This window comes from Melozone crissalis, unplaced genomic scaffold, assembly GCF_028551555.1.
Source record: "Melozone crissalis strain CALT ecotype California unplaced genomic scaffold, PUWL_Pcris_2 ptg000048l_1, whole genome shotgun sequence".
NCBI lineage: Eukaryota > Metazoa > Chordata > Aves > Passeriformes > Passerellidae > Melozone > Melozone crissalis.
Window position 1 is genome coordinate 328656 of NW_026535826.1, and position 26041 is coordinate 354696.

Here is a 26041-nt window from a genome sequence, read left to right on the forward strand (position 1 = left end):
CTCCCCCCCCCCCGCGGCAATGGTCCCGGCCCGGCCCCGCCCAATCCCCGCGCGCGCCGCCGGAAGCCCCGCCCCATCTCTTTCCTCCCCCGCTGCCCCCCTTTGCCCCCCCCCCCCCGCCAATGTCCTCGCGCCGCCGGCCCAGCCAATAGAAAGGCGCGCGCGCCGGTCCGGGGGGGCCCCGCCGGCCAATCAGCGCGGCGGGCGCGGGGCGCGCGCGCGGGGCCTCCTGGCGTATCCCTCCGCCGCCCGGTGCGCGCGCGCGCCGCCGCCTCCCCGCTCGCGCGGCCCCTTCTTTTTTTTTTTTTTTTCCCTTTTTTTTTTCCTTCTTCTTCTTCTTTTTCTGTTTTTTTTTTTTTTTTTTTTTTTTTTTGAAAATAATCTCCCGCCACCGCCCCGCAGCCGCACCGGGAGCCGCCACCGCCCCCGCCCCGCTCCGGCCTCCGCCCGCCGCCTCCGCGGGGCAGGCCCCGGCTTTCCGCCCTTCCCCTCCCTCCCCTCCTCCGGCCCGCCCCGCTTCCCCCCCCCCTCCCCTTCCCCTCCTCCTCCTCCTCCTCCTCCCGCCGGCGCCGGAGCCGCCACGCCGCCGCCATGGAGCTCATCACCATCCTAGAGAAGACGGTCTCGCCGGGTAGGGCGCGGGCTGAGGGCTGCGGGCGGCGGGGCGGGCAGGCCCGGCGGGGCCGGGCGGGGCGGGGGCCGCGCAACCCGCGGGGCGCCGAGGCGGCGCCCGCAGCCCCGGGGAGGGCGTGGGCGGCGGCGGAGGCCGTGGGGCGGGCGGGAACCGTGGCGGCGGGGAGCCTCCCGGGCACGCTAAGGGGCGCGCTCGGAGCCTGAGGGCCCGGGCGGTTGGGCCGCGGCTGACGCCGGTTTCCCCTCCGCAGACTGCTCGGAGCTCGAGGCGGCACAGAAGTTCCTGGAGCAGGCGGCCATCGAGAACCTGGTGAGCGCTCGGGGCGGTCCCGGGGGTGGCGGGGCCGGTGGCGGGCCCGGCGCTGCCCCGAGCGCTCCGCGGCCCCCCCGCCCCGCCCGGCTCGGCCCGGCCCGGCCCGGCCGCCATGGCCGCTGCCGCCCCTGCCCGCGCCCGGCGGCCGCGCGGGCCAATCGCAGCGCGCCCTGCGGGCCCGGCGGCCAATCGGCGCGCGGCGCCGGGCCGGGGGGCGGGGCCGGTGCGGGAGCGGCCGCGGGCCATGTGCGGCCGCCGCGGCCATCGCGGCCCCGGGCGCCGCCCGGTCCTAAAGCCCGGCCGCCCGCCGGGACCCCCGGCCGGCCCCGCCCGCCGCTTCCCGCGCCCGCGGCACCCCCGTTCGCTCCCCGTGCCCGCCGCACCCCGCCCGGTCCCCCTGCCCGCTCCCACCGCCCGGCCCCAGCGGCCGCGGGACCCCCGGCCCGTTCCAGCGGGATCCTCTCCCAGCCTCGCCGTCCGCGGGATCCCTCCCAGCCCTGCTGCCCGGTGCCAGTGTCCGGTCCTGCTGCCTGCGGGACCCCCGCCCGGCCCTGCTGCCCGGTTCCAGTGCCCTCGGGACCCCCGTCCGGTCCTGCTGCCCGGCGCGCCGGGCCCGCCGCAGCCCCTGGAGCCCCCGGCCGGGCGGGACCGGAGCTTCGCGGTCTGGGGAGGAGCTCGGGGGCGGCCGGTGGGGGAGGGAGGTGCGGCTGGGCAGGGGGAGCTGCACTCCCGGTGACCTTAGATTTGAGGAAGAAAAGGAGTCTGAAAAAAGAAAAGAAAGGGGGAACAAAAAGCCCGGAGCCCCGGGTGTAGTCGCTGTGCTGCAGCGGGGATTGGAGGCTGCTGCTGCTCCAGAAGGGTTTTTGCTTAGTCAAGGTGAGGGGCTGCAGCTCTGGCCGCTCCCTGCAGCCGTGGGGAGCACCGGGGGTGCTGGGTCCCGGTGCTGTCCTGGTCACAGCCCTGTTATCACCCCCTGAACTGGCGCCTGGCACCCCGCAGCAGCTCCTGCCCTGGCTGCTGGGAGCTGGGACAGCCGCGGGGGTTCTGTGTCTGTGGTGCTCCTGTCAGGGTCAGTGTTGATGCAGCCCTGGTGCTGAGCCTCAGTTTTGAGGGAAAATCCTCTGGCTTGTTGCTGGGGGAGTCTCAGGATGCCCCAGCTGAGCCTGGAGCTCCGGGGCTCTGCGGTGTGAGGGATTTTGGGGTGATGGGCAGGAGCTGCTCATGGTCCTGATTTCCAGGTGCTGGGAAGGGCTGGGGAAATGTGGATTTCCTGAGGTTTCGTTTTTCCTCTCTGCCTGGGGGGATTGCTCCAAGCTTTCATTTTTACTTTGCTTTGTGAGAGAGAGGCAGGGCTGGGTGAGAGCAGAGCTTGGGCTGGCACCAAGGATTTGTGTGGGATGGGGAGGAGGAATGTCCAGGATGAGAGGGGGCTGAGACCTGGGGGAGGATGAGGGTGGGGATGAAGCCAGGAGGGTGAGGATGGGGATGAAGCCAGGGGGATGGGGATGAGGATGGGGATGAAGCCAGGGGGATGGGGATGGGGATGAAGCCAGGAGGATGGGGATGGGGATGAAGCCAGGGGGATGGGGATGGGGATGAAGCCAGGAGGATGGGGATGGGGATGAAGCCAGGGGGATGGGGATGAAGCCAGGAGGATGAGGATGAAGCCAGGAGGATGAGGATGGGGATGAAGCCAGGAGGATGGGGATGAGGATGAAGCCAGGAGGATGAGGATGAAGCCATGAGGATGAGGATGAAGCCAGGAGGATGAGGATGAATGAGGATGAGGAATTCAGGCCTGTCTCCACTGCAGGATGTGGTCCCTGGGTGGGAAGAGCCTTTCCCAGGAGAGCCCCAGGGCTTTGGGAGCATTTCCCAGCTCCCTGCTGGGGCCTCCTGCTCTTCCTCACCCCCTTCCTCCTCCTCGCCACCCCTAATTCATCCCCTTTTAGCTAATTCATCCCCTTTATTTAATTTACCCTTTTTACCTGAGCTGTTCAGCGTCACCAATGCAGATGTGCCAGCTCAGGCCCCTCTGCCTTCACCTTACCTCTCAAATCTGGGAGGTTTCTTGTGATGCTGCTCATTTTTTTAGCTGAATTTACCCCAAAACCTCATGAAAAGACAAATTTTCCTGCTAATTTGTGAATGCGAAAGCCAAGGATGCTTCTCCACCTGTGAATTTCAGTTTTCATGTCCAAGGTGGCAGCGACACTTCTGGGTTGTCCTGTGAACTGATTCTGGCTGGTTCCTCACCCCTGATATAATCAGAGTTTAAAATTTGGTTTGAAGTGGTTTAGTGGGGTCTGTTTGTAGGGTTTTTTCTATTGCATTAAGTTTAGAATATTTCTAATGCTTTACACCCATCCCTTCAAGTTTTCCCCCATTTTTTGACCCCCAAATTCTTCAGCTTGAACTGGAAGAGTTTGGAATGGGACAACTAAAATCAGTTTTGTCTCAAGAGCTGGGCTTGGGCATTGGAAACCTGGAGTCCAAGGCACTGGAGTTGTTTGTTCAACTTTTGCATTAGTTTTAAAAATGGGATTTTGGTGCCCCAAACTCTTTGTAATTTAGGATTGTTTAAGTTGTTTTTATAAAGGTGTATTTTAAGATTTCTTAAGAGATTTTAGAAATGGGTTTATTGTAAAAAAGCAGAAGATTTTTAGGAAAATCACTTGGAAAGCAATGCATCTGCTCCCACTATTTTCTAGGAAGGCTTTTCTGGGCAGGCAAAAAGCTTTTGAGGAAAAATATTCAGGAAAGAATAAAACTTCTCTGCTGACACTTGAATTCAGGGAAGCCTCTGAAACGTGAAGAAATTTTAGAAAGGCTTGAAAGAAGAAAAGGTTTAAAAATTGAAGGTTTTAGCAAAGGAAGTGGGACCAACGCCAGGGGGTTTTGGGTGCACTCAGGCGTTTTTGGGGGGTTAGTCATAATTTTGGGGGGGTTAATCATAATTTTGAGGGGGTTGATCATAATTTTGAGGGGTTAATTATCATTTTGAGGAGTTTAACATCATTGTGATCAGCAGAGGGTTTGGAATGCCACAAATCAGAGATTCCACATTTTACCCACCCCAGTTCAGGTTTGGAATCACTGGAACAACGAGCGGGGGGTTCCTCCATAACTCCCACCCAGAAAATCCGTGTTTTGCCCCATAAATGCCCTGATTTGACGGGGCTGTCAGGGCGGGCAGGAGCAGGGGAGGTGACTGGGTGTAACTCCGGTGTCGGCTCTAAAGAAATCCCCGCGGCGCTGCCGGCCCTGCCGCGAGGAGCTTAGCGCTAATGCGGCCCAGCTCCGGCTCTGGGGGGCTCTGGGGCAGCTCCAGGGCTCTGACCCCCTCTCCCCACAGCCCACCTTCCTGGTGGAACTGTCCAAAGTGCTGGCCAACCCCGGCAACAGCCAGGTGGCGCGCGTGGCCGCGGGGCTGCAGATCAAGAACTCGCTGACCTCCAAGGACCCCGACATCAAGGCCCAGTACCAGCAGAGATGGCTGGCCATCGACGCCAACGCCCGCAGGGAGGTCAAGAACTTCGTAAGTGCTGCCCTCGCTCCTCCTCTTCCCCTTGTTTGTGCCCTGGCAGGGGTTGGTTGGGGTCATCATCCGGGGTTTGCCACATGGAAAGTCTTCTCCTGGTCCCTGGAGCAGCAGCAGCTGCTCAGGTCTGGGAGTTGGTCTCATCCGGATCAGTTTTGGACAAAGAACTTCCCCCAAGGGTTGGTTGAGGGGTGGGACAGCTCCCTGTGGAATGGTCATGATCCCAAAGGTGCCAGAACTCCGGGAGTTTGGGGCTGGATTTCTTGGGTTGGATTTTGGGGGTTTCCCTCAGAGGGTGTTTGGGCACTGGGCCGGCTCCCCATGGGATGGTGGTGATCCCAAACCTCTCAGAGCTCCAGCAGTTTTGGGTTGGAGTTTGAGTTGGATTTGGGGTGTCCCCCAGAGCACAGGGCCGGCTCCCCATGGGATGGTGGTGATCCCAAACCTCTCAGAGCTCCAGGAGTTTTGGGTTGGATTTGTTGAGTGAGATGAGTTGAATTTTGAGTTGGATTTGGGGTGTCCCCCAGAGCACAGGGCCGGCTCCCCATGGGATGGTGGTGATCCCAAACCTCTCAGAGCCCCAGGGGTTTTGGGTTGGAGTTTGAGTTGGATTTGGGGTGTCCCCCAGAGCACAGGGCCGGCTCCCCATGGATGGTGGTGATCCCAAACCTCTCAGAGCTCCAGGAACGTTTGGGCAGCGCTGCCAGGGGTGAATTTGGGGTGTCCTGCAGGGATGGCAGCTGGGCTGGGCGATCCCTGTGGGTCCCTTGCAGCCCAGGATGTTTGGGGTTTGTGGAAGGTGGTGGGACAGCAGAGGATGGTTTCAGACTGGAAGAGGGTTGGTTTCGGTGAGCTGAAGGAAGAAGTTTCTGCAGTGAAGCTCTGAAAACGCTGCAGGGATTGCCCAGAGCAGCTGTGGCTGCCCCTGCATCCCTGAAGTGCCCCAGGCCGGGCTGGACATTGGGGTTTGGAGCCCCTGGGACAGTGGGAGATGTCCCTGCCCGTGGCCCTGGGTGGGGTTTAGGGTCCCTTCCCACCCAGACCATTCCAGGATTCCATGGTTTCCCCTGCAGCCGGGCTGGGCGTTGATTTTTCTGCAGGAAATGCTTTTTGAGGGAGATTTCTCTTCCCTTTCTGAGGAGGAGCTTCCCCAGGTGCTCTCCACTCCCCACCAACCCCCGTGAAATGCTCCGAGTCTGAGCAACGCTCACATGAGGCCCAGCAAGTCTTAAAAGTGGAAAATGGGAAAAAAATTACAAGTTCCAGATAGAAAATTAATAAAAATCTGTGTGTTTTCCTGAGGGTGCTTTTTGCCCAGCTGGAGTGCAGAGCCTGCAGGGACAGAAGTGGTGGCTCAGTGGTTTGTTGTTTCTATTTGGCTGATGGGAGCAAAAAATGGTGCTGGGATTTGTGCAGTGCTCTGCGACTGATTCAGCTCGGCCCTGAGCTTTATGTTTATTTATTTTTTGGTGTTAATAGAATCTCTCTCTATAATCAGAATTATTTGGGTGGGGAGAACCTTAAATTCCATCCATTCCCACCTTTCCTTCTCCCAGGGCTTGGACATGCAGGGATCAGGGGCAGCCACACCAGAGGGTGAATTTGGGTGAGAGATAATGGAGCACCTTTGCTCCTTTATTTCCATGGAATTTTACCAGGATCAGGAGCTCTCCTTGTGCACTGGAATTGAGCAATTTGCTGCTGTTTTCAACACCAAAAATCCAACATCTAGGTGGAAACTTGGAAAATGAAGGTGTGGAAGTGCTGATAAAATGCATCCCACTCCCTCCAGTTTTGAAAGGAAATGTTGTTGGTGTGTAATTGGAAATGCTGGAAAAATTAATCCTCATCTCTTTGGTTTTTAAAGAAAGTTTTATTGGCTATAACCGAGAATATTGGGAAAATGCTAATCCCTTCCTATTTTTTATAGAAAATACTATTGGTATTCAAGTGAAAATTATCAAGAAAAAGCATTTCACTCTCTATTTTTTTTTTTTTAAGTAAAAGTTATTGGTGTATAACTGGGAATTATTCATCCCATGTCCCTCCAGTTTTTTAGAGAAAGTTATTGGTGTACAACTGAAACTGATGGAAAAGTGCAAACCCCTCCCTCTGTTTTTTAAAGAATATTTTACTGGTGTATTACAGGAAAAGCTGAAAAAATCCATCCCAGTCCCTCCACGTTTTAATGAAAAGTTCCCGAAGTTCAAAACTCCTCCTGATCAATCCCAACGCCCAACAAAATTACCCAGATAATTTTGGCATAAAAAATTTGCTTTTTGGGGTGAATTCAACCCTGATTTGTTGAACCTTTACCCCAGCAATCCCAGCCGGACTCCTCACATCCCCAGCACCGTTTTTCCAGAAGACCCCGGGTGATTTGTGGCCAAGCTGTGGGGTTTGGGCTCTGTGGGTGATTTATCCCCATTTCTCCCATCCCTGGCCGTGCAGGTGCTGCAGACGCTGGGCACAGGGGATCTGTAGGTGATTGATCCCCGTTTCTCTGGGCACAGGGGCTCTGTGGGTGTTTATCCCCATTTCTCTGGGCTCTGTGGGATAATTTATCCCCGTTTGTCTGACCATGCAGGTGCTGCAGACGCTGGGCACAGGGGCTCTGTGGGTGATTGATCCCCGTTTCTCTGGGCACAGGGGCTCTGTGGGTGTTTGATCAGGCTCTGTGGGTGTTTATCCCCATTTCTCTGGGCTCTGTGGGATAATTTATCCCCTGTTTCTCCCACCGTGCAGGTGCTGCAGACGCTGGGCACGGAGACGTACCGGCCCAGCTCGGCGTCGCAGTGCGTGGCCGGCATCGCCTGCGCCGAGATCCCCATGAACCAGTGGCCGGAGCTGATCCCGCAGCTGGTGGCCAACGTCACCAACCAGCACAGCACCGAGCACATGAAGGAGTCCACGCTCGAGGCCATCGGCTACATCTGCCAGGACATCGTGAGTGGGGCAGGGGGCTGCGGGGCAGGGGGGTCTGGGGTGGGAGGGGGCTGGGGCCGTGATGGGCTGGGCTGGGGCTGGGATTCTTTGGGGTGGAGATTTTTGGATTTTTTGGGTTGGAGTTTCTTGGATCTTTGAGTTGGATTTTGGGGTGGATTGGTTCTTGGGTTGGAATTGTTTGGATTCTTTATGTTGGAGTTTTTTTGGATTTTTTTGGGTTCGATTCTTTGGGTTTGAGTTTCTTGGATCTTTGGGTTGGATTTTGAGTTGGATTGGTTCTTTGGGTTGGAGTTTTTTGGATTCTTTGAGTTGGAGTTTTTTGGATTCTTTGGGTTGGATTCTTTGGGATGCGCTTTGGGTTGGATTGGTTCTTGGGTTTGAATTTTTTGGTTCTTTTGGGTTGGATTTAGGGTTGGGTTTTGGCTTGGATTCTTTGGATGGGATTTTGGGTTGAAGTTTTTGGGTTGGAGTTTCTTGGATTCTTTGGGTTGCGTTTTGGGTTGGATTGGTTCTTAGGTTTAAGTTTTTTGGATTTTTCGGGTTGGATTTAGGGTTGGGTTTTGGCTTGGATTCTTTGGATGGGATTTTGGGTTGGAGTTTTTGGGTTGAAGTTTTTTTGATTTGTTAGGCTGGGTTTAGGATTGAGTTCTTTAGGCTGGACTTTTTTGGTAGGAGTTTTGGTTGGATTTTGAATTGGGGCTTTTTAAGTTGGATCTTTTGTTTGAGGATTTTGTTTCTTAAGGATTCCCAGGAGATTTTTACGGTCTTGGGCTTTTCCAGCCTTAAGGAAATCCTGCTTTCCGGGAGATTTAGAATTATCTCGGAGGGCTTTCCTGACCTAAGGATTCCCAGGACGCTTTGATGATCCTTTGCTGATTCCCAGCCGTAGGCATTCCTGATTCCCAGGAGGTTTTACGGCTCTGGAGGGAATTCCCTGGTTTCCAGGAGCCTTTTCCCCCTGCTGGCAGCCCCAGCAGGTTCCTGGAAGGCCTGGCCTCCTTTCCCACCCCAGATCCAGGTCAGCGTTCCTGAAGGGAACCTGGAGGCTCCCACAGGCTGAGGGAAAACCTCGGCTCAGCATCCACGTCCCAGGGAAAGCAGGGACCTGGGCTGGAAAACCCGGGATTTCCTCTGGCCAGGGGAGTTCTGGAGCGTTTGTGCTCAGTTCAGGCTTCTCCTTCCCGTCCCCGGTGCTGCAGGAATTCCTTGGATTTCCCACGATTTCCTGGTTTATCCTAAAATCTTTCCAAAACATTTATTTGTAGATTCTGCTGCTTGAAAACAGAAAAATCTATTTAAATCACAAATAAACTTTAAAAATCCGTTTAAGTCATAAATAACTTTATCCAGAATCTTTTAAACGTTTTTTTTTTCAGGATCCAGAGCAGCTCCAGGACAAATCCAATGAGATCCTGACTGCCATAATCCAGGGAATGAGAAAGGAGGAGCCCAGCAACAATGTGAAGCTTGCAGCTACCAACGCACTCCTGAACTCTTTGGAATTCACCAAAGCAAACTTCGACAAAGAGGTGAGGAAAAAACCCAAAAATGCCAAAATCTTGGGAAGGCATTGCAGGGGGAGCTGCTGATCCACGGTCAGTGATGAGGTTCATGCACCACGCTGAGTTTTGATGGATAAATCCTGTGGAAACTGAGACCTGGATGCAGCTCTGGGCAGGCAGGAGCGCTGGGGGCCTGCAGGGAGGGGAGCAGTGGCTTTTTCCTTTTTCTCCTTCTTTTTTCCTTTTTTTTAAAAGAAATTGCTGAAATAATTCAGCAGGATTTTTGAATTCTGAAGTTCTGCTGTGTCTTTATTTTGGACAACCTTGAAATGGAAGTTTTGGATTCCCATTCTGAGGGGGAAAGAACAATTTCCCATTTTGGGGGAAACAACCACTTCAGTTTTGGGGAAAAGCACTCCCATTTTGGGGGAGAAATATTCCCATTTTTGGGAAAAAATGGTTTAAGATAGAGCAGGGAGTGGTGCCCTGTGCCTGTGCTGGTCCAGACCTAAATTCACCCTCCCTGGGAAGCCTTTAAAAGCTTAAATTCTTCTTTAAACCCCTTTTAATGTTCTTTTATTTCTCTTCATTTCAGTCCGAAAGGCACTTTATTATGCAAGTAGTCTGTGAAGCCACACAGTGTCCAGACACAAGGGTGAGTGAATTCAAAATTCCCTTCCTGGGGCGTCTCTGCCTGCCAAAAATATGTTAAAATTAAAATAAGAAAATTGTGTGAAATTGGGCATTTTTCTCTGCCCCAGGTACGAGTGGCTGCCTTACAGAACCTGGTCAAGATAATGTCCCTTTATTATCAATATATGGAGACCTACATGGGGCCTGCCCTCTTTGCTGTGAGTGGTTTATGTTTTATTTATAAAATAATTGTATAATTAATTCTAAAATAAGTTATATATTTATAATAAGCATAATAATTGAATATATAATAAGTATATGTTAATATAATGTAACAGTATAATAATATTTATACATTGATACGTTAACATATGTTAATAATATGTAAGTAATATATTAAATAAGTTCCCGTGTAATAAATTATTTATGTATAATAAAGAAATAAATTTTATTTCTAATTCTCATATTTAGTCTTCTGATTTTCCTCTGCTTGTATTTTCCCCCATTTGTATTTTTATTTCTCTGATTTCTCCTCATTTGAATTTATATTTCTCACTTTTTTTGGCTGATCTCCCTGTGTTTATATTGATATTTATTTTCTTGATTTTCCTCTATTTATATTTCTGTGATTTCCCTCATTTGTATTTCTCATATTTATTTCTCTACTCTCTCTCTACTTGTATAGGTATTTCTCATGTTTATTTATATGATTTTCCTTTGTTTATATTTATATTTCCTCATGTTAATGGCTCTGATTTTCCTTTGTTTATGTTTCTATTTCTGATGTTTATTTCCCAAATCTCCCTCAATTTCTGTTTATATTTTCCATTTTTATTTCTCTGAAGGCCATCTCTTTAAAAACCTCCATTCCTGATTTTCCTTTGTATCCCTGGGAATCCCAATCCCTGAAAAATCCCTACAAACCCCATCCTTGAGATTCCAAATGGGACAAAAACCTCAGTTCGAGGTGATAAAACGGGGGAGGAGGGGGGAAAAATCTGATTATTTGTAATTTTAAACCTCAGTAACTTGAATTTCCGGCAATCCCCAGTCTCCTCCCGATCTCCCCCCCCAAAGCAGGATGAACTCGGGCGGGATCAACCCCTAAAATCTCGTTTTTGTGCCGTGGCAGATCACGATCGAGGCGATGAAAAGCGACATAGACGAGGTGGCTCTGCAGGGCATCGAGTTCTGGTCCAACGTGTGCGACGAGGAGATGGACCTGGCCATCGAGGCCTCCGAGGTGGGGCTGGGGTCCCCTGGCACCCCCGGCACCCCTCACCCATCCCCTGGCATCTGCCATTCCTGGCTTTGGCCGCCCCTGGAGCTGCTCCTGCTATTCCTGGGGGAAATGGGGAAATTCCTGGCTGCTTTCGGGCTCACAGCACCACGTGGAAAGCCCTAAAACAGGTTTTGGTGCCTCTTTTAGGAGCTTTTAATTCTTTATTTTGGAGTTTTGAGCTCCTTTGGGAGTTGAATTTTTGGCTCCTCCTTTGGGGATTTTTGGCTCCCCTTTTGGAGGTTTTTAGCTCATTTGGGAGTTCGATTTTTGGCTCCTCCTTTTGGATTTTTTGGCTCCTCCCTTGGCAGTTTTCAGCTCCTCCTTGGGGCCTTTTTAGCTCATTTGGGAGTTGAGTTTTTGGCTTCTCTTTTGGGACTTCTTAGCTGCTGATTTGGGAGTTTTTAGTTCCTCATTTGGGACTCTTTGGCTCCTCCTTTGGGAGGAGTTTTTAGCTCCTCACTTGGTTCTGGCCCGGGTTCTGCTCCCCAGGTAAATTGGCGTGTTTTTAGCTGACTCTGCATTTGGAATTCCTGTTCATCCCAAAATCCTGGGATGGTTTGGGTTGGAAGGACCTTAAATCCCAGCCATGGGCAGGGACACCTCTCACCATCCCAGCACTCTCCAGCCTGGTGGGTTTTGTTCAAATAACCCAATTTTACCATTCTTATTCCCTATTTCCTCCTAAATCCACATGCAGCTCCATCACAGGGCTCTCCTGTGTTTTTCCTGGAAATAATCCATGGGATTAATGAAATAATGTCCAAAATTTTGGGGTCTGTCACAACCATGAGGGGCTTTATGCCAGAAGATGGTTCACATTCCCTAAAATCCACGATTTATGAGTCAGACCTGGAATTCTGGATGAAATAAAAGTAATTATCCTGTGGAATGGCTGGGGCTGGAGAGGAATTTGGGGAATTTGTTCTGCATGCAGATGCTGTTTGCAGAAATTATCTGTGGGGATCAATAACAGCTGAAACCTTGAAGGGCTCTGCATGAATCACATCCATTTTTTTAAAAGCAGCTAAATCTATATTTATGCTTGCATTCCCAAAAAATAAAAAATGAAGGATAAAAGGACAGGCAGCAGCAGTGGGGTGGGGTTTATTTGCTCCAAACCTTTTGCTCCTTCACCTCGGGGTCACTTGGTAATTACACCTGACAGCCAAGTGAAAATGGGGATAATTGTGCCCTGTGAGGAGGGATGAGGAATTAAAGTGGATTTTGGAATATTTAAAGTGGATTTTGGAATATTTACCTCAGTGCAAAGTGCCCTTGAGGCAGCTCAGAATTTGTGCTGGGGAGCAGGGCAGGGGAAAAGGGGAATTTATGCCTCCTGGAGCTGATCATTCAGCCTTTTAATGCTGAAAAAAATTACATAAAAACAGATTAAAATATTGATGAAAGTAAACTTTTCACCTCTTTTTCTTCTCTACAGGCAGCAGAACAAGGACGGCCCCCAGAGCACACCAGCAAGTTCTATGCCAAGGGGGCACTGCAATATTTGGTCCCTATTCTAACCCAGACCTTAACAAAACAGGTGAGTGCCGCATTCCCTGAGGGAATTGCAGCTCAGGAGCTCTTGGGAATGGGGCTTGGGATTCCTCAAAATCCCTTTTGGATCCCAAAAATGCCTCAGGAGGTGGCGGTCCCTGGTCTGTGATGAGCTTTCATGCACCACTCTGAGCCAGTGATGCAGCAAGTTTTGGGCTGAGACTGGGACTTGCCTCCTTTTTTCCCTGATCACATCCCAGCATTTGTAGTTTCCAGAGGGGTTTGGTGATTCCCTGTATTCCTGAAAGAATATTTGGTATATTAAACCAAATATTGCACAGCCCCTGTCTCATGTGGGCTCCAATTCCAGGGATTTTTGAGGCCTTAGGCCCTGTTAAACACTTCCAGGGATTTACTGGAGCTGTGCTTCCCAAGATTTGTGGTTTCCAGAGGGTTTTAGTGATTCCCTCTATTCCTATTTGGAATATTTAACCAAATATTCCACAGCTTCATGTGAGCTCCCAATCCCTGGGATTTTTGAGGCCTGGATTTCTTTACTCCCTGTTAAACTTTCAGGGATTTATTGGAGCTGTGCTTCCCAGTATTTCTCGTTCCCAGAGAGGTTTGGTGATTCCCTCTATTCTTGACAGAATTTGCTCTTGAGACTGTAGCTTGTATGATTGTCCTTGGTCCCAAGCTTGAAAAGACATTATTTTATTTCCCTAATCTGTGAAGAGAGCTCACCAGCCGTTAATATGAACCCCAGACCTTCACCCTAAGGCAGCACAAAATGTGTAATAATTAAAGTTCAGACTTCAGGCATCACCCTGATGTTTTTCCTGCAGGACGAGAACGACGACGACGACGACTGGAACCCCTGCAAGGCGGCGGGGGTGTGCCTGATGCTGCTGGCCACGTGCTGCGAGGACGACATCGTCCCCCACGTGCTGCCCTTCATCAAGGAGCACATCAAGAACCCCGACTGGCGGTACCGCGACGCGGCCGTCATGGCCTTCGGCTGCATCCTGGAGGGGCCCGAGCCCAACCAGCTCAAGCCCTTAGTGATACAGGTCAGCGTTTGCTTGTGGCTCTTCAGGGAGGGCGTTGGTTTGCCTGAGGTTTTCGTTTAAGGAAAGTCGGGAGGGTGTAATCTGGTTTTGGAGGTAAAAATGCCTTGTTTAGGGGCTGCTAGAGATAAAAGTCTCGTGGTTATTTGGAGGAGAATGTCTGATTTCTACATGCTCGTATAAAAAAAAAAATCAGAAGGATATCACCTGTTTTGATGGTTTCTGGAGCATGAGTTTTGTAGGGTTTTAGAGCCCAAAATCACTGGGTTAATTGATTTTATTTTAAGGAAAATCAGAAGGGTGTCACCTGTTTTGAACGTTTCTGGAGCCTGAGTTTTGTAGGGTTTTAGAGCCCAAGATCACTGGGTTAATTGGGAGAGAATGTCTGGTTTCTACATGATCTTATTTTAAGGAAAATCAGAAGGTTGTCACCTGTTTTGGAAACTTCTGGAGCCTGAGTTCTGTAGGGTTTTGGAGGGTTTCATTTGAGGAAAATCAGGAGGGTGTAATCTTGTTTTGGAGGTAAAAAATCTCTTGTGTAGGGGTTTTTAGAGTTGAAAATTGCATGGTTATTTGGAGGCAATTTTTTTTTTTCCCCTCACGTGGTTTCTCCTGGCTCCTTGCAGGCCATGCCAACGTTGATAGAGCTGATGAAGGATCCCAGCGTGGTGGTCAGGGACACGACAGCCTGGACCGTGGGCAGGATCTGCGAGATGCTGCCCGAGGCCGCCATCAACGACATCTACCTGGCCCCGCTGCTGCAGTGCCTGATGGAGGGGCTGAGCGCCGAGCCCAGGGTGGCCACCAACGTCTGCTGGGTGAGGAACCCCCCACGCCCTGCGGGAATCCAGATCCACTGGGAGCAGCAGCTCCTGGTGGGATCTGGAGGGGTTTTGGTGTCACCAAGTCGGAGCGTTCTGCCAGCAGCAGTGCAATTGTGCTGGCTCTTCTGTGCTCATCCATGAATTTGGTGAGCAGTTCCAGGGATTGGGAGTTCAGCCCTGTTCCAGGCAGCTTGTGCAGATGCCTGGGACTTTTTCCACGAGGGAATTTTCCTTAATGTCCAGCCTGGACATCCCTTAAGGCTGTTTGGTCTTGGCTGTCCAAATCTTGCCCGTTTCCCCTCACGAATCTCTCCTTTTTTCCCCCCTCATCTTTCGCCCTCACGGATCTCCCCCCGTTTTCCCCTCACGGATCTCCCCCATTTTCCCCTCACGGATCTCCCCCCGTTTTCCCCTCACGAATCTGCCCCATTTTCCCCTCACATCTCCCCCGTTTTCCCCTCACATCTCCCCCATTTTCCCTCAAGTTGGATATTTTGATATTTTGTGTCCCAGGCCTTCTCCAGCCTTGCTGAAGCTGCCTATGAAGCTGCAGATGTGGCTGATGATCAGGAAGAGCCAGCAACCTACTGCTTATCCTCCTCGTTTGAGCTGATAGTGCAGAAACTGCTGGAGACTGCAGACAGGTAAAGCAGCCTTCCCAAAAAGCCTTTTCTCATTTATTTCCCACTCCACGCTCTCAGGCTCTCCTTGGCAGCTGAGATCTGCTGTTGGATTAAAACGTGGCTTTAGTGGTATAAAAAAAACCCCAGAGGAACAGAGGATGCAAATCCCAGGAAAACAGCTCTTCCCACTGAATAATTTCTCATAGTTTTGTCCATATCTGGTTTTAGGAAGTCCAGAAGTGTCCCTTCTCCCTTTTCCTTCAGATTTCTCCTGTTTCCCCTCACGACTCCCCCATTTTCCCCTCACATTTTCCCCTCATATCTCCCCCATTTTCCCCTCATGACTCCTCCATTTTCCCCTCACATTTTCCCTTCACATCTGAGGCAAAATATTTTGCTCTCAGATGCAGGGAAAAAAGGCTAAAACTCAAACTTTATGGTGGCTCGAAGGTCACATAAATCTGACAGCTCCAGGTTCAATCCCTGGATCAGCTCCATGGACTGATGGAGCTTTTTTTGCTGCTGATTCTCCTTAAAAGCCTTGTCCCAGTTCAAAATTTAAACTCCTTCCCTGTCTTCATTTACATCCAGCCAGGAGCGGTGTCTGGCTCAAGGCTCTGGAGCCCATCAATCATCTCAGGTGCCTTAATTCCAAATTTCACACCCTCAGGGGTGTCTGGGGAGGGGCTCTGAAGTGCTGCTCACCTGGCACCAACTCCGAGGCTCCTTCTGTCCCTCTCCTTGTTGTGAGAGCTGCTGAAAATCATTTCTAAAACTGAAAATCGTTAAAAACAAAACTGCCAGAAGCGGCTTCACAAATTCCCTTTATTTCGAGGCTTTTCAAGTGGCTCCTGCTTGTCACAGCATTCAAATGGAGCTGTTGCTGGTTTACTAAAATTAAAAAAAAAAAATCTGTTTCCAAGCACTTGGAGCTGCAAATCTTCCTCCTTCTGTTGCAGACCTGATGGACACCAGAATAACTTGAGGAGTTCTGCCTATGAATCCCTGATGGAAATAGTGAAAAACAGTGCCAAGGACTGTTATCCTGCTGTCCAAAAAACCACCCTGGTCATCATGGAGAGGCTCCAGCAAGTGCTGCAGATGGAGGTGGGTAAATCCTGATTTAAAATTAAAAATTTAAATTTAAAACTCTATCCCTGAGAGTGTCCAAATCCAGGGATGGTGGGAGGTGTCCCTGCCCATTTGGGATTTAAGGTCCCAAACCACTCAGGGATTCTATATTCAGCTTCTTCACAGCCCCTGTGCTCTGAAATCTGAAAAGAACAAATATTTAAAGTACAACCTGGCTCTCCCTGGAGCTGCCAGGATCCCAGGCAGCCTCTTCACACGTGGGATTTTGTTCTTGTTTCAGTCTCACATCCAGAGCACCTCTGACAGAATCCAGTTCAACGACCTCCAGTCTCTTCTCTGTGCTACTCTCCAGGTAAGTTCTCTCTCCTGAGTTTGCTGTAGGAATAAAGTGATTTTTGAGGTGTTTTTGTGCCCCTAAAGCTGCAACCTCAGCTCCCAGCGATGAGAGTTGAATGAAAAAAGTGGATTTTGGGTCCCAGCTGACATGTGGGAGGTGATGCAAGGTTCAGAAGTCTCTGAGTTGTGCTCTAGAGACAAAATTGAGGGCAATATGACTCAAAGAATGCTGCTGGGGATTTTATAGGTTGTCTGTGCTGTCAGATTGGTTCTTGGGTTGGCTACAGCCTCAACAATCCCACAGACAACAACAGCAAAAAAAATTCCCTCGAGGCTTTGATTCCCTCATCTGCCTCTCGTGCTTGGTGCTCCTGATCCAAATGGCACCAATTAAAATGTTCTGAGTGTGTCCTCAGAATTCCCAATTAAACATCTGCTGATGAGCAGGAGCCATCAGGGCAGTGCTTAGTGCTGCAAACACCACTCAAAAAAGGGTTTTTTTCCCCGAAATCAGCTCAGAGCAACCCAGGTGGTCTCCAGGATGATTTGAGAAATCCTTAATTTCATCCTCAAAAGCTTTGTGGTTGTTTTCACTCTCCAATTTTAGGGTAATTTTTGAAAATAATGAGAAATGAGAATAATCTCTTCTTAGAAAGAGTTTCAACGGGGAATTTTCGCCCTGGAATCTTGCAGGGTGGGAACTGGGGAACGTAATCCAGGTGGAATTAAGATGCCAATTTTAATTTCTAAATGTGTTTTTTTTACTATCCCAGAACCTGAACCTGAATTTTTTACCCAGTTGCAGCAAATGCTAAAAAACCACTGAGTAAAACTCAGCAGAGGGGCTTTTTTCAGTATTAAAAAAATAAAATATATGGGGGTTTTTCCCAATTTTTTTTGTTGTTTTGCTGGAAATGCAATTACAAACATCCAGCAGAAGAAAAAACATTTGTTAATATTGAAAATTAAGTGTAAAAATCCTATCACTGGAAGGAACAACTTGGTTCAGTGGACTGTGTTCCTGTCCATGGAGTTGGGGGATTTTTAGGCTCCCCTCCCACCCAAACCATCCTGTAATTCCATAAATCAAATCTTAATTATATAAACAGCCGAAGTCCATTTTTGTGGAGTGAAAAATGAAACTTTAAATAATTACTTTCTTCTGGAAATTAAGGATTTTTTTTCTTTGCCTGGGAACTGTTGTATTTTAACCACTTCAAGCATTTCTAAACTTCAATTCAGATGGGTTCAACCCCTACAAGCTCAGCTGCGACAGAAAAAAAAAAAGGATTTCATTATTATGTTTTTTTTAATAGGCTAAATTTGGGCTGGTCACATTTAATTCCAGCTTACACATGGCAAAGCTTTGAGAACAGCCCATGCAGCAGGAAAGGGAAATTCAGCTGGAAAATCTGAATGCAGCCAAATGAACGGGACTTTGCAGCCACAAAAGCAGATTTTTTTGGCTGCAAAAGGGTTCAAACAGCAGCTCTTTCATCCTTATCAAAGCTCTCTGGGCTGTGGGAATGCTTTATCTGTAGGATAAGCAGCGATTTTTCCCCAATTTCCACCATTTTTCCCTCAGAACGTGCTGCAGAAGATGCAGCACCCATTGGTGTGGGAATGCTTTACCTTTGGGATAAATGGTGATGTTTGCCCATTTTCCATGATTTTTCCCTCAGAAGGAGCAGACCCATGGCTGTGGGAATGCTTTACCTGTAGGATAACTGATGATTTTTGCCCGTTTTCCACGATTTTTCCCTCAGAATGTGATGCAGAAGGTGCAGCACCCGCGGCTGTGGGAATGCTGTACCTGAGGGATGGATGGTGATTTTTTCCCATTTTCCACGATTTTCTCCTCAGAATGTGCTGCGGAAGGTGCAGCACCCACGGCTGTGGGAATGCTTTACCTGTGGGATGAGCGATGATTTTTTCCCATTTTCCATGATTTTTCCCTCAGAAGGAGCAGGCCCAGGGCTGTGGGAGTGCTTTACCTGTAGGATAAGCGGTGATTTTTGCCCTTTTTCCACGATTTTTCCCTCAGAACGTGCTGCGGAAGGTGCAGCACCAGGACGCGCTGCAGATCTCGGACGTGGTGATGGCGTCGCTGCTCAGAATGTTCCAGAGCACGGCCGGCTCCGGGGGGGTGCAGGAGGACGCCCTGATGGCCGTCAGCACCCTGGTGGAAGGTCAGGAATGGGGCTGGATCCGGGAAATTTGGGCAAAGTGGTGAAAAATGTAATTTGTGGTGCGGGGAGGGTGGGGGAGCTCCATCCATGTAAGTGTCCGAGGCTGGAGCAACCTGGGGTAGCGGAAGGTGTCACTTTAAGGTCCCCTTCAACCCAAGAAATCCTGGGTTTCTGGAATCCAAACCACCTTAGAGTGTGGAAATTTGGTTTCTTGTATTTTTTTATTATTCCCAAGGATAAAGCAATTAAGGAGAGCTGGGGGTGTTCACATGGCTGAGGTGTCCAAGAGCTTGGGGTAGTGGGAGGTGTCACTTTAAGGTCTCTTTTATCCCAGGAGATCCTGTGATTCTAAAATCTAAACCAGCTTGGAGCATGGAATTGTGCTCTGGTAGATCTTCTTATTACTTCCAATAAGAATTTGGGAGTTTGTCCAGTCCGGGAGCACCTGGATAATGTCACTGTTCTCAGTTGTCGAGTTGTTGAGTGATTTTTGGTTTTCACTGGGTTTTGGTGGAATTTGAGGATTTCTGATTTGTTGTTTATGGCAAATGCCAGGAATTGGGATTTTCCTTCTCACTGGAATGTTTTCCCTGCACAGTCCTGGGTGGAGAATTCCTGAAGTACATGGATGCCTTCAAACCTTTCCTTGGGATTGGGCTGAAAAACTACGCCGAGTACCAGGTATGGATCAGTTTTCTCCTTTTTCCAGGGAGATTGTGGCTGCCCCATCCCTGGAATTTTCCAGGGCCAGGTTGGATGAGTTTTGGGATAGCGAAAGGTGTCCCTGCCCATCCGGTGGGGCCACTTCCAACCCGAACAATCCTAAGATTCTCAATTCCAAACCACCTTGAGTGTGGAATTTTGGTGCCTTAGGTTTTCTTAGTTATTTCCAAGGAAAAATGTGGATAAGGCAGCAAATTCCCCTTGGAATGTCAAATTCTGGTGCTTCCCAGGGGAATTTGGAGGTTTTTTCCCCAGCCCAGATGCTAGCTGGGATTTTCTCTTGGATTATCAATCCTGGCTGGGATTTCCCCTTGGATTATCAATCCTGATGGCCTCCATGGGAATTTTGGAGTAGTTTTTCCAGCCCAAATCCTGGCTGGGATTTCCCCATTGTAATTGATATTTAGGAATGTTTTTCCAACCCAAATCCCTGACACTCCTGGATGTCCTCATGCCTCCCCTCCGTGCTGTCAGCCAGCTCATTATTCCCAGGATTTAATCACCCTCCCAGCCCTCCAGAGCACCAGGACAACCCCAAATTCCCCGGGGACTACCCCAAATCCCCCAGGGATGACCCCAAATCCCCCAGGGATGACCCCAAATTCCCCGGGGACTACCCCAAATGCCCAGGGATGACCCCAAATCCCCGGGGATGACCCCAAATGCCCAGGGATGACCCCAAATCCCCCAGGGATGACCCCAAATTCCCCGGGGATGACCCCAGATTCCCCGGGGATGACCCCAGATTCCCGGGGATGACCCCAAATGCCCAGGGATGACCCCAAATCCCCCAGGGATGACCCCAAATCCCCGGGGATGACCCCAAATCCCCCAGGGATGACCCCAGATTCCCGGGGATGACCCCAAATGCCCAGGGATGACCCCAGATTCCCCGGGGATGACCCCAAATGCCCAGGGATGACCCCAAATCCCCCAGGGATGACCCCAAATCCCCGGGGATGACCCCAAATCCCCCAGGGATGACCCCAGATTCCCGGGGATGACCCCAAATCCCCCAGGGATGACCCCAAATGCCCGGGGATGACCCCAAATGCCAGAGCTGATCCCTGCTCCGTTGCAGGTCTGCCTGTCGGCAGTGGGGCTGGTGGGGGACCTGTGCCGAGCCCTGCAGTCCAACATCCTCCCCTTCTGCGACGAGGTGATGCAGCTGCTCCTGGAGAACCTGGGGGTGAGTGGGAGATTCCCGAGTAACAGTTGGATGCTCACTCTCCCCAGGGGAGTGGGAGGTGGGAGAAGCCTGGGAAAAGTGGGAGGAATGCTCCGGGAATGTCTCGTGTTTCGCGCGGTTTGAGCGCAGCCAGGAGGTGCTGGGGGCACGGGCTCTGGGCTCTGGGCTCTGGGGGAATGCCTGTTTATCAGCTTGCTGAATTCCTGAATGAATTCCTGCCTGGATTCCTGAATTCCTCCCAAATTCCTTCCTCTCTCCCACTCTGCGTCACTCCCACTCGCTCTCCCTGAATTCCTTCTGAATCCCTTCCTGGATTCATTCCTTCCTTCCTGGATTCCTTAAAAATTCCTTCCTTCCTTCCAAATTCCTCCCTCCCTGTTGAATTCCTTCCGAATTCTGAATTCCTTCCTTCCAAATTCCTTTCTTCCTTCTGAATTCCTTCCTCCCTTTCCCTCCCTCTCCCACGTTCCCGAGGCATTTCCAGGCATTTTCCAACCCCTGTTCTTGCTCCAACATTTTACACCCCTTCCACTGGAGAAACATTCTGGAACACCCCACACAAACCCCCCGGTGCAGCTTGAGCCCATTCGCTCCTTTCCTTTGCCCCTTCCCACCCTGATCCAGGCCCTTTTTGGGGTGTTTTTTCCCCAGAACGAGAACGTGCACAGGTCGGTGAAGCCGCAGATCCTCTCGGTGTTCGGGGACATCGCCCTGGCCATCGGCGGCGAGTTCAAGAAGTACCTGGACGTGGTGCTCAACACCCTCCAGCAGGCATCCCAGGCCCAGGTGGACAAGGTGAGCTGTCCCCAGGCCCAGGGGACATTCTGGGGTCTCACCTCGCTGCCCAAAGAGGCTGGACAGAGTTAAATTAACCAAGCAGGGATTTATTGAAAGGCTTCAAGGATGCACCTTGGGCAGCACAGGAGCCTGGCTGTGGCTACACCCGAGATGGACTCAGAGTCAGGAGTTTTCACGCTTCTATAAGTTTTGGTCCATTTCCATATTGGGGTTAATTGTGCAATTACAGCTCCAGGTTGTGCAGTCCCATCCTCACAGATTGCTCCCCTCAATTTGCTTTGTTTGCACTTTTTGGGCCTTTTTGTTGTCTGCACTTTCTGGGCCTGTCCTTGTCTCTGGGGCTGAAGGGTTGTTGTGTGTGACTGAGCTGTGAGCAGCGCCTGCTAGCACTCTGTGTGAGTTCAGAGCCACGTGTGGAGAGCGGGAGAGCTGAGGCTGCAGGCGCCACTCACTGTGTCCGTCTGTCTGTCCCTGTGTCTGTCCGTGCGTCTGTCCCCAGTCCGACTACGACATGGTGGATTACCTGAACGAGCTGCGGGAGGGCTGCCTGGAGGCCTACACGGGCATCATCCAGGGCCTCAAGGGAGACCAGGAGAACGTGCACCGTGAGTGGGGTCCCTGTGGGAGCCACCCTGAGAGCCAGCCACCCCCTGCAATCCTGGATGTCCCCAAATATCCCACTCCAACCTCCCTGGGCCTCCTTTTGGGGTTGTCACGTCCCTGCTCCTTCCCTTCCTTCAACATCATCCAGTGTCACCTCCAAACCACATCCCCAGCGGCCTGTCCACCTGGTTTTGGACACTTATAACCCTTCCAGTGGAGAAATATTCCCAAATATCCCACACAGACCTCCCGAGCCTCCTTTTGGGGTTGTCACGTCCCTGCTCCTTCCCTTCCTTCAACATCATCCAGTGTCACCTCCAAGCCATGTCCTCCGGTGTCACATCCACACATTCCTCGGGCATTTCCTGGCATGGGGACTGCTCTGGGAAGTTGTTCCAATATTTTGTAACTCTTCCTGTGGAGAAATATTCCCAGTTACCTGATACAGATCTCCCTGAGCCTCCTTTCGGGGCTGTCACATCCGTTCCTTTAAAATCATCCAGTGTCACCTCCAAACCGCATCTCCTTTTGTGCCCTTACTCCCCTGAATCCCTTTTCCCCCATGAATTCCCTTTTTCCCCTGAATTCCCTCTTTTTCCCCTTAATTCCCTGAATTCCCTTTTCTCCTGTTGATCCCCCGAATCCCCTTTTTTCCCTGAATTCCCGGTGCCACATCCCCGCATTCCTGGGGCATTTCCAGGGATCCAGGAGCTCCCCCTGGTCCTCCCTGTGGGGTTCTCAGATCCCCCCAAACCCTCAGAGCAGGAAGCGGCACAAACCCCGATCAGTGCAGGGGCGTTGATCAGGTCCAGAGGGAGGGTCCGGGTGGGGGCCGGGCTGGGTTTGGGAGCGTCCCAGCCGTTCCCAAAGCCCTGAGCAGGCCCTTGCCCCGCAGCTGACGTGATGCTGGTGCAGCCCAGGGTGGAGTTCATCCTGTCCTACATCGACCACATCGCGGGGGACGAGGATCACACGGACGGGGTGGTGGCCTGCGCCGCGGGGCTCATAGGGTGAGGAAAGCCTGGGCTCTGCCCTTTGTGCTGCCCGTCTGGGGCTTTCAGGGTCTCTGCTGGGGTTGGGGTTTGGCTCCAGGTGTGAGGGGATTCGCAGCTGAGAGAATCGTCACAAAAATCCCAGGTTTAGGGTTTTTCCAGGAGTTCGGTACCCAAAAACACTCATCCTGAGGGAGCAGAGGAAGCCAGGTTAAAATCCTGGCATCTGCCCTTTTCTCCTGCCCATCTGAGGTTTTTAGTGTCAGTTTTGGGGCTGGAGTTTGGCTCCAGGTGTGAAGGGATTTGCAAGTGACAGAATCATCACAAAAATCCCAGATTTAGGGTTTTTCCAGGAGTTTAGAACCCAAAAACCCTTCCACCTTAGGGAACAGAGGAAGCCAGGTTAAAATCCTGGACTCTGCCCTTTTTTTCTTGCCCGTCTGAGGGTTTTAGTGTCAGTTTTGGGGTTGGGCTTTGGGTGTTTGGCTCAAGGTGTGAAGCGGTTCTGCAGGTGAGAAAGTCGTCACAAAAATCCCAGATTTAGGATTTTTCCAGGAGTTTAGAACCAAAAAAACTCCTCATCCTTAGGGAACAGAGAAAGCCAGGTTAAAATTCTGGGATCTGCCCTTTTTTTCTTGCCTGTCTGAAGGTTTTAGGGTCAATTTTGGAATTGGGTTTTGGCTCCAGGTGTGAAGGGATTCGCAGCTGAGAGAATCATCACAAAAATCCCAGGTTTAGGATTTTTCCAGGAGTTTAGAACCAAAAAAACTCCTCATCCTTAGGTAGCAGAGAAAGGCAGGCTGAGGTGTTTTCGTTTCTCCTGCTGAATTGAAGGAGAATTACGGAGAATTCAACCTTTAAACAAGAACTGGAGCATTTTTAAATTGCAATGTTCCCCAAATCAGACCCCCGACCTGCATTTTGTGCCACTCACATGGTTTTTCTTGCCAATTTTCCTCTGCATCCAGGGATTTGTGTACAGCTTTTGGGAAGGATGTCCTGAAATTAGTAGAAGCCAGACCCATGATCCACGAACTGCTAACGGAAGGGAGGAGATCCAAGACGAACAAAACGAAAACCCTCGCGACCTGGGCCACGAAAGAGCTGAGGAAACTCAAGAACCAAGCTTGGTGAGGGCTCAGCCCTGCTTTATCCCACCTAAAAAACCCCGGAATTGGCTCAGCTAAGCCTGGGAAGAGCCACAATCCCAAAATTCTCTTTTCCTGGTTTTTTGTGGGGAAAAAAGTCCCATTTGGGGGTATTTTGACCCTACAAAGTCGATTTTTCTCAATTTTAAAGTTGGAAAAGTCTCCAGGATTGAACCCAACCCAGTTTTTTCCCTCACTCTTTTTTTTTGTTTTAATTTTCTTCTGATTTGAGGTGTTTTAGGTTTGTGTTTTTTTCTTTGTTGTAATCCTGGAATTGTTAAATTTGGAAAAATCTCCGAGGTGGAGTCCAGCCCAAGAGCCACATCCCCACGTTTTTAAACATTCCAGGGCTTTAATTCCCTGAATTCCTTTTTCCCCTGAACCCCCTTTTTTCCCTGAATTCCTTTTCCCCCTGAACCCCCTTTTTTCCCTGAATTCCTTTTCCCCTTTTTTCCCCCCCATTTTCCCCTCAGTTCCCTTTTCCCCCCTGAATTCCCCAAATCACTTTCCTGCCCTCAAAATCCCATTTTTCCCCCTAAATCCCTTTTTTCTTTTCCCTTTTCCAGATCTGTTACCATTGGGACGACACCTGAGGACCCCCACTGGATAAAGAACCAACAACAACACCAAGACAAAAAAAGGAAAAATCTCCAATCTCCTAGAAAACCCCCCGAAAACCCCGGGAGTGAGGACGTGTGCGGATGTTTGGGAGTGAGAGGATGCTGAGGATGAGTGAGTGAGGCTCGGAACAAAAATCCCAACCTTTGGTGACCCCCGGCATCCAGGAGGGAATTCTGTGCCCCAAAAATTCCACAAAAAAAAGGGGGAAAAAAGCAAAATTCCCACCAGCCCAAGAGCGGCTGATCTCGGAGGAGAAAATGAGGGAAAAACGGGGAAAATTGGGATTCAAGTGGTGCTCTGTGAGGTTTTGGCTGCTGGAGAGAGAGAGAGAGACGAGAGAAAGGTGGAAAATTGGGAATTTCCCAGGATTTGGGATTTTCCCAGGGATTTGGGAATCTCCGGGATGAGGCAAATCCCAGAGGAGAGAGGAGGAATTCCAAGAGGAGTGAGTGTGTGTGAGTGAGGTCGTATCCACATTCTCAACTTCCCAAAAAAAAAAAAAAAAAAAAAAAAGATTTCATTGCAGTTTCTCTCTTTTTTTTTTTTTTTTTTTTTTTCCCAAAACCACAAAAAAAAAATCCGGGAAAAAGAAAAAAAAAAAAAAACAGAAGACAGAAAAAAAAAGACAAAAAAAATCTAAAATATACAAAATTTAAGGGTTCAGCTGTTGCATTTCATAACTGAGGTTCAGGCAGTAAGAGATAGGGAAGAAAAAGTAGAAAAGAAGAAAAAAAAAATAAAATTTAAGGAAAGTCGCTTTTTTTAGGGATTTTATTTTTAGGGAATGCTGAATGTTTGGAGCTCTTGGCTTGTCCTGCTCAGCAACAAAAGCGCCTTTCCTTCCTTAAATATTCAACTGTGAATGTAGAAATGGGGGAAAAACACAATTTTTGGGTTGCAGGGAATAGAAAAATCCATTTGTCCAGCGAGTTTCAGGCTTCAAAAAGTCCAAAAAAATCAAAAAAGTCAGGAAAAAAGTTTAAAATCAGACTTTTTTTAAAAAGTGCTGCAAATTGGGAAAAGAGATCTCCTGACTCGGACTGTAGCAGAATCAAAATTGTGCCAAAGAGTTCAAAAAGAGGTGAAGAAAAATGAAATAAATAAAAATATGCACACAAAGAAAGAAAAATTTAAAAAATTCAGGTGGTATTTGGAGAGGAAATTGGATGTGAAAAAAACCCACAAAAACTGGGATTAAAAGCTGTTTATTTGGAATTATTTGGGATTTTTTTTGCTTTTTCGGGGCTCGATTCGGATCAGGCTCGATGTGGTTTTTGGTCTCTTGCTGCACTTGGAAAAACACAAGGAAAAAAATAAAAAACAGGAAAAAAAAAGGAAAAAAAAAGAAATTTATATAAAATATATAAATATATAACTTGAGTTGAGCTGACAACGCCGGCGCTTGTAAAAGGTTTCTATTTTTCCACTGCAGTTGAAGATGAATAAAATGGTGTCAAACATTCCCCAATATTTTCCTTTTTTTTTTTTTTTT

The 26041-nt window shown here is 49.9% G+C and overlaps 1 protein-coding gene across 2 annotated transcripts; it reads left to right on the forward strand.

Moving 5' to 3' along the window:
• Positions 1 to 540: 540 nt before the first annotated feature.
• On the forward strand, positions 541 to 25050 carry KPNB1 (karyopherin subunit beta 1). 2 transcript variants are annotated; one of them, XM_054286488.1, is made up of 22 exons: positions 541 to 631; positions 885 to 943; positions 4302 to 4484; positions 7233 to 7433; positions 8810 to 8962; positions 9531 to 9590; positions 9697 to 9786; positions 10701 to 10811; positions 12289 to 12390; positions 13190 to 13414; positions 14038 to 14229; positions 14749 to 14879; positions 15818 to 15965; positions 16231 to 16302; positions 18331 to 18475; positions 19074 to 19156; positions 20280 to 20387; positions 21039 to 21182; positions 21685 to 21790; positions 22684 to 22798; positions 23749 to 23910; positions 24495 to 25050. In XM_054286488.1, coding segments are annotated over exons 1-22 (2631 nt in total). In that variant the 5' UTR covers positions 541 to 591; the 3' UTR covers positions 24496 to 25050. The 2 variants fall into 2 exon arrangements, with proteins under 2 accessions (XP_054142463.1, XP_054142462.1); XM_054286487.1 differs by lacking the exon at positions 24495 to 25050 and having other exon boundaries at positions 23749 to 23914.
• Positions 25051 to 26041: the final 991 nt, after the last annotated feature.

What these genes read in the sequence shown, in the direction of transcription:
- KPNB1 (XM_054286487.1), top strand. Translation starts at nt 592, where the DNA reads ATGGAGCTCATCACCATCCTAGAGAAGACGGTCTCGCCGG. An exon ending in AGGCGGCCATCGAGAACCTG is followed by an intron (nt 944 to 4,301) that starts GTGAGCGCTCGG and finishes CTCTCCCCACAG; the next exon opens with CCCACCTTCCTGGTGGAACT. An exon ending in GCTACATCTGCCAGGACATC is followed by an intron (nt 7,434 to 8,809) that starts GTGAGTGGGGCA and finishes TTTTTTTTTCAG; the next exon opens with GATCCAGAGCAGCTCCAGGA.